Below are 14,597 nucleotides of genomic sequence, written 5' to 3' on the forward strand. Positions count from 1 at the left end.
TGGCTACTTTGCCCTATGAGCAGGTTTTTAGTATTGGCTGATAGACAATGAGAGGGAGCCCGTGATTGGTCAGGGGAGAAACCGAAGAAAAGGTCCTGCATGGGAAGACCGGAAGTGCAGAGCGATTGTTTAGGGAAAGCAAGCAGAGCCGACATCTGTGCAGTGAGGAAGAGAGTAGTGAGAGATGGGGTGAGGAAAAGCCGAACAATGAGCGGAGCGTGGAGAAGTCCTGGTACGGGTGCACAGTGACTGCTGTTTGGGAAAGTGCTGGTGATTAGATTACTTTTTTTATTATTAAAAATATGGTAAAAGGTTTTTTTTAAAAAAAAAAACAATTCTATTACTTTTTCTAAAATTGATTTGTACTTTTTTTTTTTTTTTAAGTCCCCAATGGGCAATCTATCAAGCCAGGCCACATGCATGGGAGTACTGATTGCAGCTGTTACAGGTGTCAGTTGTGAGAAATGGCCAGCACCACATTCTGTGTAGTGTAATTGACCCCCCGATCCCTCTCCATACAAACCCCGAATCTCCATTATGTAGCTGTACATCATGGAATGTTATGGCGTCCATGTATTTTGTGCGGATATAGCCAAAGAACATGTCGGTTCTGCTACCGCTGTTTATGATTTTCCTTTTATAGCATTCCCCATTAATGACATAAGTTGTTTTTTTTCTGTGGGTCGGTATGATTAAAACGATACCAAAATTATGTGGTGTTTTTTTTGTTTTTTTTTTGTTCCTCCACTTCGGAATATCGATTAATTTTTGGCATTGCTGCATTTAAAGTCGCATAACCTTATTTTTCATGTCGCGCTGCTGTGTGGGGGCTTGTTTTTTACATGACTTGTTGTAGTTTTTATTGGCACCATTTTCGTATACATATGATGTTTGCTCACCAATGACAGCCAAGCGAAACACGAGCTACAGGCTGTACCCAATGCTCTCCCAGCACCGGACTGTGGCTCAGCAGCACCTAAGGCCGGCTTCACACAAATGCATGAGCGTTCCTTTTTGTGTGCACATTGTCGTATTTTACTGTACTTTTTGCCTCCACAAGACATTTTTTTTTTTTGCGAGACCGAAATGTGTTTGCAAAATTATGGGAATGAGAACTAACTAGAGATGAGCGAACCTACTCGTTTCGAGTAATTACTCGATCGAGCACCGCGATTTTTGAGTACTTCCGTACTCTGGTGAAAAGATTCGGGGGGGGCGGGGGGAGGCGTGGCGGAGCGGGGGGTAGCAGCAGGGAACAGGGGGGAGCCCGCTCTCTCTCCCTCTCCCCCCCACTCCCCGCTGCAACCCCCCCACTCACCCACGGCGCCCCCCGAATCTTTTCGCCCGAGTATGGAAGTACTCGAAAATCACGTTGCTCAGGCGAAAAAGGGACGTGGCCGAGTACGCTCGCTCATCTCTAGAACTAACCCATTGAAATCGATGAGTTGTACTCTGTGTGCACAAATATAAGTTAGCGTGAAGCCGGCCTAAGAGCAGAGCTGTCCACCACACTGTAGTCCCGCCACATACAGCTGCTCACATTGTGGACTATGGGTGAAACACAGCAGCAGCCAGAGCGCTATAAGTAATTTTTCTCTTCGGATGCAGTTGCTCTTCCTCCACCATGCCGCAGTACTACATGTTTCATCAATGTACCCGGACATGTTACTTCAGGCAGATACTTTTGGATTCTTGGAAGGCCGATCTACAGATGGCAGCGGATGGGTAAACATGTCTAAGCAAGGAGTTTAGTGTAAATACAGACCTTTTGTAAAGGAGATGAAGTCTCTATTTTTTGGACATGATGTGTAAATAGTGTTTGAATGGTCATCGGAAGGTTATGATATCATCACTGAGCGCCAGCTGGTAGTCTGGACCTGTAGTAGTCAGTACTAGCACATTGTTGTCCCATAATAGTTGTGGAAATGTTGGTGTGACTCCAGGCTTTAGATGTAATGGTGGATTAGTAGGATTCCGATTGCAAACATTAACTCTTAATTATACTATATGCCCTTGTACTTGCCAGTACTAACTATATATATATATATATATAATGTATACTTGGGTTATTCCAGGACAAATCACCCAAGGACATATTTGTTCCTTACTAGAATGTATATGAAAAAAAAATCAATTTTCTTACCCATCGAGTCAATGAATACAGACGGGTCAATTTTCCACAAGGTCACTAGTTTTTGAGAACTGCTTAAGTTTCTAGTGCTGTCTTGTGTTCCCAATGACAGAATAGGGAGGGGCTCAGACAGGGTGATGGCTATAAGACGACTTGTTCCTTACACCCCTGGCTTTGTCTGAGGGATCTGAGAGAGCACAAATCACATCATCATGTGGATGTCATGGATGGCAGTGATCTGGACGGTGGCCGTCTTCTGTGATGCTGACGATTCCTGCCCAGGTGAGCCTTTTCTCACTTTTATACTGGTTTGGTTAGTAATAAGGTGAGTACTGATATTGAATCCATGAACTGGAATAAGGCTATATATATGTTATCTGGAAATACTGTAGTTCTGTTGTGGAGTTCTACTTCAAGTGGACATTTTATTTCAACTTTTTTCCCTAAAAAATTAGTTGTTTTTTTTTTAAGATCCACACCTCCCCCCAAGTAGATCTGCAGCCATAGAATGAAAACATAAGCACATTCTAGCAAAATGCATATTTATGGAAGATCTAACAAGGTATTGTAACAGATACCTATGCCCCCATAATTGGTACTTGTCTAGTGATAAAATACCTTTGGTACTAGTGACTCAATAAGTTGGAACCGCTAACATAATTGTGATGAGACTCACATTAAAATCGATCATCTGTTTCGCCGGGGTCCCAAGTGGTGACCCCAAACTGATCAACTCTTGATGACCCAAGCTAAAGATAGGGCATCAATAGTATCTTCCCAGAAAACCCCTTCAGGAAGCTTATCTCCACAAGAGGGAAGGATTGGGGATGTTTAATTCCAACAGCTTTTTCCTTCTTACCCGTGACATCTGCGGTTTGGTTGAAAATTGGGCCATTCCTGTACCTGTTAGATGGTCAGCGTTCAGTAAGGTGTATGGCCATCTTGGCTTATGGGGGAGATTTTATTTACAATTTCTTTTTATTGGATAGACCTATACCAAAGTTTACAAACCATGTTCAAGGAAGTACAAAAATGTTATTGGTAATGTTTTCTGTTTGGCCAACTTACTAGCTCCTCCATACGCTTGATCCGATTGGCCTTTGCCACAATTTTGCAGCAGAAATAAAAGTGCAGATATTGTGTTTAGAGGGGTGATATTATTGGGTCTAGCTAGGACAGTCATATCCAAGGTGAGTTTAACATTAGTTAAACCCTTAGTTAGACCCTTTTCACCGAAGGTCACATCAGCCTTATGGTTGCCTTCAAAGTACCATTGTAATTGTAAGACTGTATAGGAATAGTGCCCCCCCCCCCCCCCCTCATAGTCGCCCCAGTAATAATAGTGCTCCCATAGTGGCTGCAGTAGTAATAGTTCTCCCACAGTTGCCCCATAGTGGCCCCAGTATAGTGCCACCACCGCTGGACTGGAGCTGCAGGCTGGGTATGTGGGATGCATGTTAAGCTGCTGCCTGGGCAACATTAATTGAGATGGCGGGACAAATTCGGCCTACGTGACTTGTGTGCTGTAATACATCTTTAACTTTTGTCCTTTTCCTTTTTTCGATCATTTCCATGTTTGGTCACAGAAGTGAAGATTTTAGGTGTTGGAGACTCGGACAAGTTGACCATACTCAGAGGGTGTCCAGGCTTTCCTGGATCTCCTGGACAAAAAGGAGAAATGGGATCAGCTGGAATAACAGGTACATGGTAACCCAACCTGGATGATATAATTCAAAGTGTGATCTGGTAATTAGTCTGAATGGTATATAGCAGTGTTTCCCAAATCCCAGTCCTCATAGACCTCCACAGGTCATGTTTTCTGGATTTCCTCAGTATTGAACAGATGATGTAATTGTCGGTGCATCAGACATTGCCACAGGGGTTCTTACTATAGGAGATCCTGAAAACATGGAAAAGACTGGTATAGGCTATGCTTCATATAACCATAGACTGGAAGCATAAAAAGAATATACTGTACACCGCATACAATTGTTCCTTCTTCCGTCCTTTATAGTATTGCAGACGGATGCATAAGAAGGAAGTTTCAAAATGTTAAAATTGCAAATACACGGCTGTAATATGGGCGTATATGTCATCCGTATCACAATCTTACTATCTGGACCAGACTTGACATCACTATAGGGCTCTCTCTGTTGGGCACCAATGCCATTTATATTATACGCCCTGAAAGTATAATAGATGTTTTTGTATGACTTCTTACTTCCTTTCATGTTCTTTCTAAGCTATGTTCCATTAATATTTTAGGAGAAAGGGGACTTCCGGGCAGCGCTGGAAAGGTTGGTCCTCCTGGTATAAGTGGTAAGTCGTAATGGAACGGTCTCCATAGGATTTCAGTGGAAAGAAGTTTGCCCATTAATGTAAACAAATCCACAAGTAATGCTATAAATGTCTGATAGATGGCGGTCCTACCAATATATCATCAGCATTTTGGAAGAATAAAGGTCCCTTCTTCAAGCTGATGTAACTGGTAGCATAGATGGGGAGGCTGATGGCACACATGCCATTCTCTCTTGAAGTTGATGGTCCGGAAAGCCAACAGATCCTCTTTAGAAGGGTTATTCCTACCTCGATATATCGCCTCGTGTTCATTTGACCGCTCCCAGCCATGTCTAGGTTCTCCTTTTGGGTGTTTTTACATTGATTGACATTTCATGCCCTGATGTCATTGTGCCGCTGGCCTTAATGTGCGCTCAAATAAAAGGAGAATTGGCGAACCCATTGAAATCAATGGGCTCTATTTTCTGCGTATTGCATGCACAAATTTTGCACACACAAATACACCCGTGTGAAGCCGTCCTTACAGTTTTCCAATCCCATCTCCCGTGGTTATAGCCCCTTCTCCAGGTCTGCTTCAGTTCTGCTGCCTGATCCCTTCCCCAGCTGATTGGTAAATCCTCCTCCCTATTGGTGACTTAGTAGTACATGCAGAAAGACGACCCACCTAGCTTTTATAGAACCACTTCAGGACTTCTACGCATAGCCACAAGCTGGCCTATAGAACTGAATAGATGTACAGAGAGGTGTCGGTCAAAGAGCTATTACACATGCACATCCATGCACGCTCCCTAGAACCTAGCCATTAGCAATGGAAAAGCTTCTGTAACAATGGCGCATGCGCAACCAATCATGCCGGACTGTGGAGTGGCTGTAAATCCCTGGGAACCATCTGTCACCAACCTGGATGAATCATCAAGAATATCTGGAGAACAAGAAACTTTAAGAAAATGAAGCTAATTGGTCAGAGTATTGATTCTGCTGTAAGAGGGGAGATGATAACCTGGTTGGGAAAACCCTTTCACGACCTTTTTTTTTTTTTGTCCCCACCTTCCAAGGACCATAACTTTTTTTTTTTTTTACATCAACGTAGCTACATAGGGTTAATTTTTTGTGGAACTAGTTGTATCTTCTAATTTAAAGTACCATATAAATTACTGAAGAGCTTAAAAACTGTTGCGTGGGGAAGAAAAATGCAGGGCAAGCTGTACTTTTTATTGGTACCATTTTGGGATACATATATCTTTTTGATTATTTTTTATTCTTTTTTTTTAAGAAAACTAAAATAAATTCTGGCATTCTGTACTGTTTTTGCATTGTTCATTGTGCAGCAGAAATGGTGTATTTTAATAGTTCAGACTTTTACGAACATGGTGATAGTAAATATGCGGGGTTTAATTTCCATTGCTTACATTTTTATGGGAAAATTGTTTTTTTTCTAACTAATATAGATTTTAGATTTTATTTAACCTCTTTTGACATTTTTTAAACCCCCGTAGGAGACTTCAGTAAGTTTCAGTGTTGCCTATTAAGCCCTGCCACTGGCAGAGCTTTATTTCCATCCGTGCATTGCAGCCTGGGGCCTTCACTAGCCCATCAGCATCCCATAATTGCATCTTGGAGAACTGATGGGGCCTTACTCCAGCTGGCTGTTTAGACACCCTAACAGTTTAGACAGTGATGTCTAAATAGTAAACTGCTGCAGTCAGAGCTAACTCCGATTGAGGCAATTGCTGGTAGCTGTCAGGTATCAAAAGCAGTTGATGGCCACCGGGTATGGGGCGGACATGGCTCCTAAGCTTGGTACTTGCACCGCATAATGTATATTTAAGTGATGTAGTTGGGAAGGGGTTAAACATATTTGTCGTAGTTAATTTCTAATTAAAATACAATTTCCTTGTAAAGTCTTTGCTTCCTGTTAAATAGATGCCATCCACATCTGTTTTCTTATTGCATGTATATCTTTGCCTTGGTATAGGTGTTGCAGGCTCCAAAGGCGAAAAAGGTGAAAGAGGTAAGTCATTCCAATTCACAATCCTATATATAACATCCAGCTTAGAAAAAGACATCAGTTGTAACCAGAAATGGGTCAACAATGTGATGCAGCAGCCAAGAAGGCAAACACAATTCTGGGATGTATTAAGGGAAGCACAGAGTCTAGATCACGTGAGGTCATTATCTCCCTCTACTCTTCCTTGGTCAAACATCATCTGGAATACAGTGTCCAGTTCTGGGCACCCCACTTTAAAAAAAGACAGAGACAAAATGGAGCAAGTTCAGAGAAGAGTTACCAAGATGGTGAGCAGTCTGCAAATCATGTCCTATGAGGAACGGTTAAAGGATCTCGGAATGTTTAGCTTGCAAAAAGGAAGGCTGAGAGGAGACTTAATAGCAGTCTACAAATATCTGAAGGGTTGTCACAGTGCAGAGGGATCAGCCCTATTCTCATCTGTACAAGGAAAGACTAGAAGCAATGGGATGAAACTGAAAGGGGGGAGACACAAATTAGATATTAGAAGACCCTTTCTGACAGTACGGGTGATCAATGAGTGGAACAGGTTGCTATGGGAGGTGGTGAGTTCTCCTTCAATGGAAGTGTTCAAATAAAGGCTAAACAGACAACCGTCTTGTATTATTTAAGGTTATTGCATTGAGCAGGGGGTTGGACCCGATGACCCTGGAGGTCCCTTCATACTCTACTATTCTATGATTCAAGCAATGGGAAAGCACCTGATTTAAAGGGGTTGTCTGCTCACAGAAAATGAACAAGGTGGCCACTGCCACTGGCCCCATTAAAAACTATGGGCGATATCGCAAAAAGAAAGGACATGTTGCGTTTTTTTCCCCCCTGCATAGCATTGCAATGTGCTGCAATGCAGGAAAACATCGCAACTGTGAATGAACCCATTTTATGTTCGTGTAGCGAATATCCCGTCAATCTAGTTACAAAAGACCAATACAGAAATGAATGCCTGGTTCAACTTTTGCGTGTGCAAGAGACTGCACTTAAAAAGCTCATGGGAAGAGTGTAAAGGGGGTTGAAGAGAGCTGAGCACAAATCAGATGGGTTGGCAGGCTCAGACAATCGGGTGACAAGGCAGAGACAGGAGGAGACTGTTGAGGAGAGGATGACAGTTGGGAGCACAGAAAGCTGCTGACGCGGTGGCCCTGACCGGAGATCCTGTTACAAGTGAGACCGAGGATCCGAGTGATGATATATCTTATAATGAAATAGACAGACATGGGCTACAGACTACTGCCCTGTAAATGTCCCCTGTGAGTTATACAGACTTTTGGGACCATCCTGCTACTGAGAGAGATCAAACACCCTCTTCCATCATTAGGTCAAGTGTCAGGCCCAATGCAGACGGGCAGGTTTTTGCTGCGGAATCCGGACCAAGCATCCGCCTCCAGATTCCACAGCAATAATCCTCCATAGCAGGCAATGCAAAAAAGATTCTTCATGCGCACGAGCGGAAGTCAGTTGCGGTTTCTGCTCGCAGATGAAAAATCGCAGCATGCTCCATTTTCCTGCGGTTCCCGCAAGGACGGCTTATATTGAAGTCAGTGGAAGCAATCCGATCCGCGGCACATACGCAACTGACATTGCGGATGGACCACGGGTTTCACAAGAAAGCAGGAGTTTAAAAAAAAACAAAAAAACTCTGCTGCGCATGCACGGCGGCGCTTTTGCACACATTCACAGTGAAGACCCAAACAGGTAAGCACTGCCCTTGGCTGCGGGCAGGGTCGGATTCCACATGCGGAATTCGTGTGCATTCGGCCTAACCTGCAACACAACTGAAGTCCAGTAAAAGCAGTTTAAAAAAAGAAATAAAGCGCTCATCCCGCCAACACTTGGCGTAGTCGGCAGGATGAGCTTCAGCCGGTCCACCGATGGCGCATGTCATGTGACCAGGCGACATAGCGGTGTTCCTGACCTAATTGAAAGCCAACACCTACGGCTGCAATCCAGCCCATACTTGCGCATACAACATTTTATACATATATACACACACGTGGACCTCGATAGAAATGGTGATTTAGATCTGCAAAATGTCCCAATGACAAGGCTGCACAGAAATAAGGTGCTGCCAGAGGGCATACAGGAACTGCATTTAGTCTGCCATTAACCAGGATTACACGATGACCCGCTGTAATACAAGCTTGTCATGTTTTCCTCCATACAGGTGATGCTGGATTACCTGCCTCTGTGTATGGTAAGTGCACCAACCGTATGGCGCCTTCATGAGGCTCGAGGTAATGTTTCTAGGGGATTCTAATCCATAATCTGTGCGTCTATTTAAATTTGAGGGCACATGGAGCCGATGTGTAGGCCATACTTGGGATGGATCTTGAACAGCGCCGTGTGTATGGGACCTGAAAGTCAGTTTATTCTGCCCTATAGTGCCATCTGGTTCCTCTGCAATCACATACACAGTAGTAAAATGCCATCGGTATCATTCGCCCTGACGTCCAAGGTCCAGCATAAGATCGAGGTCTGTGGAGGTCTCTGGGCCCGACATCCTAGACCGATTGTCATGGTGCATCGAATCTTCTATAGATTTGTCAATGTCTGTTTGTTGGAGCCTCACACACTAACTACAACCGGTTGACATGACATTTGGCACACAGTATAATCTCGACCCGGAGAAGGTTATAGGCTAAAAAAAAAATCCTGAAATGTTGTTGTCTTGGCAACCTTAGGCCGCCTGCACACGAGCGGAAATTCCGCGGCAGGATTTCCCGCGGAATTTCCGCCGCTGAAAGCCTTTATAGGATTGCGTTAACAAACGCAATCCTATGCAGACGGCCGTGATTTGGCCGCGCGAAATATCGCGCAGCAAACAAATCGCGGCATGCTCTATTTCTGTGCGGGGCTCTGCGAGCCCCGCACAGAAATGTCACTCGCCCGTCGCCGGCTTCGGTCTGCGCATGCGCCGGCTGCGCAGCAAGCCAGCACATCAAACAGCCGGAGCCGGCGGGAGCGGGTGAGAATCTTCGCCGCTGGATCCAACCCGCCCGTCTGCAGGCGGCCTTATTTGCATTTTTTTTCGCCTTTTCTTCAATTTTAATGCAGCAACCCCCAAATTTGCTTTCACCAATGGATTCTAAGAACTCGATTTAGTAGTCCTGGTTATTTCCAACAAGTAATTCCCACTAGAAGAGTCATACTGAGGCATATCAGGCCTGCTTTCTAGCCCCAGTCTAACCCTGGTGGAGCCACCCATCATTGGCCCATTTCGTCCTTCCTAATTCCGCCTTGGATGTCCGTGTGGATAATGATATGTCCCCAGACAGGAATACAGGGAGCAAATGTATTACCAGCAGCCCTCAATTATCAAAACTGTCTAACAGGAAATCAACAAACAGTAAAAAAAAAAATGGTTTTTGGTGCCCATAGCAACCAATCACAGAGCAGCTTTCATTTTATCCCCACACTGTGGATTGAAAACTGTTGCCCATAGCAACCAATGATGGCGCATCTTTCATTTTACCTCAGCACTAAGAGGATTAAAGGCTGTTGCCTATAGCAACCAATATATAACAACCAATGACAGAGCAGTTTTCGTTTTACCTCAACAGAATAACAAATGAAAGCTGAGCTATGACGGGTTGCTATTGGCAACAAAAAAAGGCCAAATTGTACTCAAATCGGACAAGAACTGGGGATCTGTATACGACACAAGCAAACAGATTTTTTTCTGCAAAAAAAAGCATTGAATTGAAAATATGAACCAAAATACTGTATTAAGCATATGGAGCGTGTTAATACGCTGCGCAAAAATGCATACAATTGCTTATATACGCTGCGTTTTGCGCAGTGTATTTACATGACTGAACCCGCACCTGTATGGTTTGGAAAATATGACATGTTGATGCGGATATTTAGGTACGAAAGGCCGTGGTGACGAAGGGGTTACGTAAATTTTCTTTGTCTATTTTCCCTCAGCCGCAAAAAGTTGCAAGGAGTTACTGCAGCAGGGGGAAGTGCTGAGTGGCTGGTACACCATATCCCCCACGGGCCAGCAGCCTCTGAAGGTGCTGTGTGATATGCAGACTGACGGGGGAGGCTGGACTGTAAGTGTCGGACGTCTTAAGTGATTATTACATAGTCCTGTGGAATATGTGACATGCTGTATGTCTCTGTGGGGTGCAGGTATTCCAGAGGCGCTCGGACGGCTCCGTTGACTTCTTTCGTGACTGGAATTCATACAAGAATGGATTTGGCAGCCGTCTTAGTGAGTTTTGGCTGGGAAATGAGAATCTTCATGTGCTGACGTCGTCAGGTAATAACTTTTGGCCGCTATATTTTTTTTCAGAACATACACTGCATGACCACTTTATTACAGACCGCCATCGGCCTTCAGCTGGAGGACCTATGCCAAGGAGACATTCCCTACACCATTACTTCACCAGCCTGGACTGTTGGTACCTGGCAGGAAGGGGTCATCAATTCATGCTGCTCGCGCCAAATTCTGGCCTCCCATCAGCACAGTGCAACAAAAATCTGGATTCATCTGAGCAGACGATGTTCTTCCACTGCTCGGTGATCCAGCTTTTGCCCACTAGAGTCTCACCTTTCCATTTTTCTTAAGGCTGAGTTAGACAAACTATTTTCGCTCAAAAATCGCTCAAAGCCGTCTTTTGAGCGATAATCGTTGTCTAACTGCACTGAGATTGTTCTGCTGAAAGACAAGGATGAGCCTTATCAGGAATTCACAGCAGGATACAGCTGATACCATTGTTTCTGCTGTATCCCGCTCCCTGATCACAGGCTGAGTATGAAGAACAGGGTGGTCCAGCTGTGTTCTGCATTCCCCGCTCGGAGCGCTCGGCTGTATAACAGCCAGGCGCTCCGAGCAGAGAACAGCTGAATGCAGAAGACAAGCGGCCCCGCTTGTGTTCTGCATCCCCCGCTTGGAGCGCAAAGTGATCGCTCAACGTTTAAAGGCACACACCGATTATCACTCAAAAGACATCTTTTGAGTGATAATCGTTGTGTCTAAACCAGGCTGTCTAAACAGCAACTGGTCATCTGCTGTTATAGTCCATCCGTGCTAAGAAGCCACAAGTTGTGTGTTTGGACATGTTCCTTGGAGCACTAGTGCTGTATTCAATTGCAGTACTGCCTGTTCATCAGAATGAATCTTGACATCCTCCTCTGACCCCTTTGTCACTAAGTTGTTTATGTCCACAGGATTCCCTTTCGCTGCAGGACCATTCAGTATAACTCCATGTAATGACAGTCAGATACAGAAATTTGGTATCCATGGAAACAGAAACTCAAAAAATTTAATTTATCAAAACCATCAGTAAAAATGTCCTCCTTGCCCAACCAATCACAGCACAACTTTGATTTCTCAGGCTGCTGAGGTGCAATGAACACTGTGCTGTGATTGGTTGCTCTGGCCAACCAGCGCAGTTTAACTGTTAGACAGTTTTACGAAATGAGTTCTACAAACTTTTATTCAGCTGTAGTCGTCACTAGGGAGATAGGAGACAAAATGGCTGCCAACATAGACAGGAGAGCGTTTTGTGTCCTTTATTTCCATGTCTGCCAGGCTGTTGTTAGTGTGCAACATCATTTTCGAAAAAGATTGGTGAAGCTCCGCCCAGTAAGTGGTACGCCAATTTTAAGGAAAAAAGTTACGCAAAAATCATCCGTCCTTCCACCAGTAAGTGTGGAAGCAGCGGAGCGCGTCCGGGCAAGTTTCACACGAATCCCTCAGGAATCCACCGTCAGAGCAAGCAGAGAGTTGGAGCATACGCGCGACTCCTCCGAGGTGAATGTGTTTTGCGCTATAACCTGTAGGACAGTGTACGGCCGCTTCTTTCTCCATGAGGAAACAATCCCGGAGATTTCGTACCTGGATGCTACAGATATGGCTTCTGCCGCAGCAGGAACAGGAAATCCCCGGTTTCATCCTCCAACAGGACAGACCCCCCATTGTCACAATGAGGTCAGTAGGCGACTACCAGGCAATGGATTGGCCGTGCCGGCTGTGATGATAGTGAACTTCTTCTTTGGCCTGTATGTCCCCAGACCCTACATCTTGTGATCTTTTTCCTCTGGCCCAATGCACACGAACGGATTTTTGCTGCGGAATTCGCAGCCAGACGCCCGCCATGAATTCCGCAACAATGTCCGTCCATAGCATACAATGTAAAATGATTCTTCCACGCACACGAGCTCAAATCACTTGCGTTTTACGCTCACGGAGGAAGAATCGCAGCATGCTCTATTTTTGTGCGAGACTGACACGGACGGCTTCCATTGCAGTCAATTGAAGCTGTCTGCCCTGCGGCGATTCCGAAATGTCAATTTCGAAATCGCTGCGGATACGTGTCACCGATGGCATGTCATTCTCTGCACTGCCCATGAGCGACAGCATGCCAGCCGGCACATCCACAGTGCATCCAAGATTGGTACACAGGGGTCACTGGCCGGCATAGGGTCAGATTTCACTGTGACATCTCGTAGCTAGAATCCAACCGGCCATGTGCATGAGGCCTTAGTTTACATGCTCCCCTTACCAACCACTATACATGATCTGCGGCATCACAGAAGCCATTGCATCAGCCAGTCGTGATGCATTACAACATGTATGGTAGGAACTTTACTACAAGCTCCATGTATGTGGAGTGACAAAGGAAGCTCACAATGAGCACCTCTGAACATTTTTGATGTTCTGCAACAAAATCTTTTTGCGTTTGTTTCCTTTTGATATCAAATGTATCTGAGTGCCATTAAAGGGAGTTGCGGAACGTGTTGCACACAGTTTATATATTAAATGCAATAATAAAATAGTATACAGTAAGCGCCCTCTAGTGGCAGTTGCAGGCAGCCAGAATTTTCTCTTTTAACTTTCGGTCTATACGGAGGATTTGGAGCTCTGTATCAGAAAACTGAGGCTTTTATCAACTACAAGTGAAGTACCGCAAGCACTGCAGCTTTCCCTCCTGCTTGTGAGTTATTTTATGTGTGTGAGCGACTATTGATGGAGAATGCCAGGTCCACAACCATTGCTACATGTCTTATTGTACATTCACCCACAATGCCTAGTATTAGCACTCTGTAACATCTATCCATATCTTACCGCAGGTACATGGGAAATGCGTATTGATCTTGAAGGTTTTGACAAAACGAAGCATTTTGCCAAGTATTCGTCTTTCCAGCTTTTGGGAGAATCTGATAATTATAAGTTGTTACTTGGAGATTTCAAAGAAGGCAACGCAGGTAAGAGGCTGTATGAAAGATCAGCAATAGCTATATTAGAAGGGGTTTTCCTAATGCCAATTATTCCTTATTTTAAGGTCATTGGGGGTCCGACAGCTGATCGACGGGGGTCCCAGAGGATCGGTCATTAGTAGTTCAAAATTGGACAACCCTTGTAATCTGATGTCCGACTCATTCATTACATTAATGTTGATTTCCCAGGTAATTCGATGGATGCTCATGCAAACATGCCATTTTCTACAAAGGACAAAGATTTCTCTGCAGCCAAATGTGCCACTTTATATAAAGCCGGCTGGTGGTACCAGTCATGCCACCACGCAAACCTAAATGGTCTCTATCACAGCGGGCAGCACGACTCCTATGCCGATGGAATCAACTGGGCCTCTGGACTGGGCTACTACAACTCATACAAGTCATCAGAAATGAAGATGAGACCCGTCGAGTAAAATCACTAATATAAAGCAGAAACAAGGCAAGAACGGAAACTGCAGGAGGATCTCGGGCTCCAATGCTGCGCATTAGCATTAATATTACCATAATTATGCCATACTGTAATAAAAGAGATGCTTATTAATCTATCTGTAAATGTGAAATCCATTGAAGATAACATTTGTTTTTGTAGGGCAGGTTGCTGAATGCTGATCAGGACTGGTATCATTTCTCCTTAGGGAGAGCACCTGTTAGGATGTGCTGCTGGAATCTGTTGTTCTACTGTGCTTCTAGCAGCACAGCCTTCACAGGGTTAATTGATTGAGCTGGCTGGGTGTGGTACTTCCTGCTAGCCAATCCCCTGGGTCTGTGCTCACATATAAACCCTGCTCTTGTCAGTCTCTGTCTGGGTTCCAGAGTAAGTCATGAATGCTTGTCTTTTGCTAGTAGGTCTGGCTGTGTATCTCTGTTTCCCTCTAGATGGTTTGGACACCTGTAGTC

At 44.6% G+C, this 14,597-nt stretch overlaps 1 protein-coding gene across 3 annotated transcripts; it reads left to right on the forward strand.

Annotated features, from left to right (window-relative positions):
* Positions 1-2,261: 2,261 nt before the first annotated feature.
* LOC136580263 (ficolin-2-like) lies at positions 2,262-14,239 on the forward strand. 3 transcript variants are annotated; one of them, XM_066580678.1, is made up of 9 exons: positions 2,262-2,413; positions 3,718-3,831; positions 4,397-4,450; positions 6,405-6,440; positions 8,617-8,646; positions 10,380-10,507; positions 10,587-10,716; positions 13,533-13,667; positions 13,869-14,239. In XM_066580678.1, the coding sequence occupies exons 1-9, from the start codon at positions 2,344-2,346 to the stop codon at positions 14,111-14,113; spliced, it is 942 nt and encodes a 313-aa protein (XP_066436775.1). In that variant the 5' UTR covers positions 2,262-2,343; the 3' UTR covers positions 14,114-14,239. The 3 variants fall into 3 exon arrangements, with proteins under 3 accessions (XP_066436775.1, XP_066436776.1, XP_066436777.1); XM_066580679.1 differs by having other exon boundaries at positions 6,405-6,431; XM_066580680.1 differs by lacking the exon at positions 6,405-6,440.
* Positions 14,240-14,597: the final 358 nt, after the last annotated feature.

Source organism: Eleutherodactylus coqui, chromosome 10 (genome assembly GCF_035609145.1).
Source record: "Eleutherodactylus coqui strain aEleCoq1 chromosome 10, aEleCoq1.hap1, whole genome shotgun sequence".
In the NCBI taxonomy this organism is placed as follows: Eukaryota; Metazoa; Chordata; class Amphibia; order Anura; family Eleutherodactylidae; genus Eleutherodactylus; species Eleutherodactylus coqui.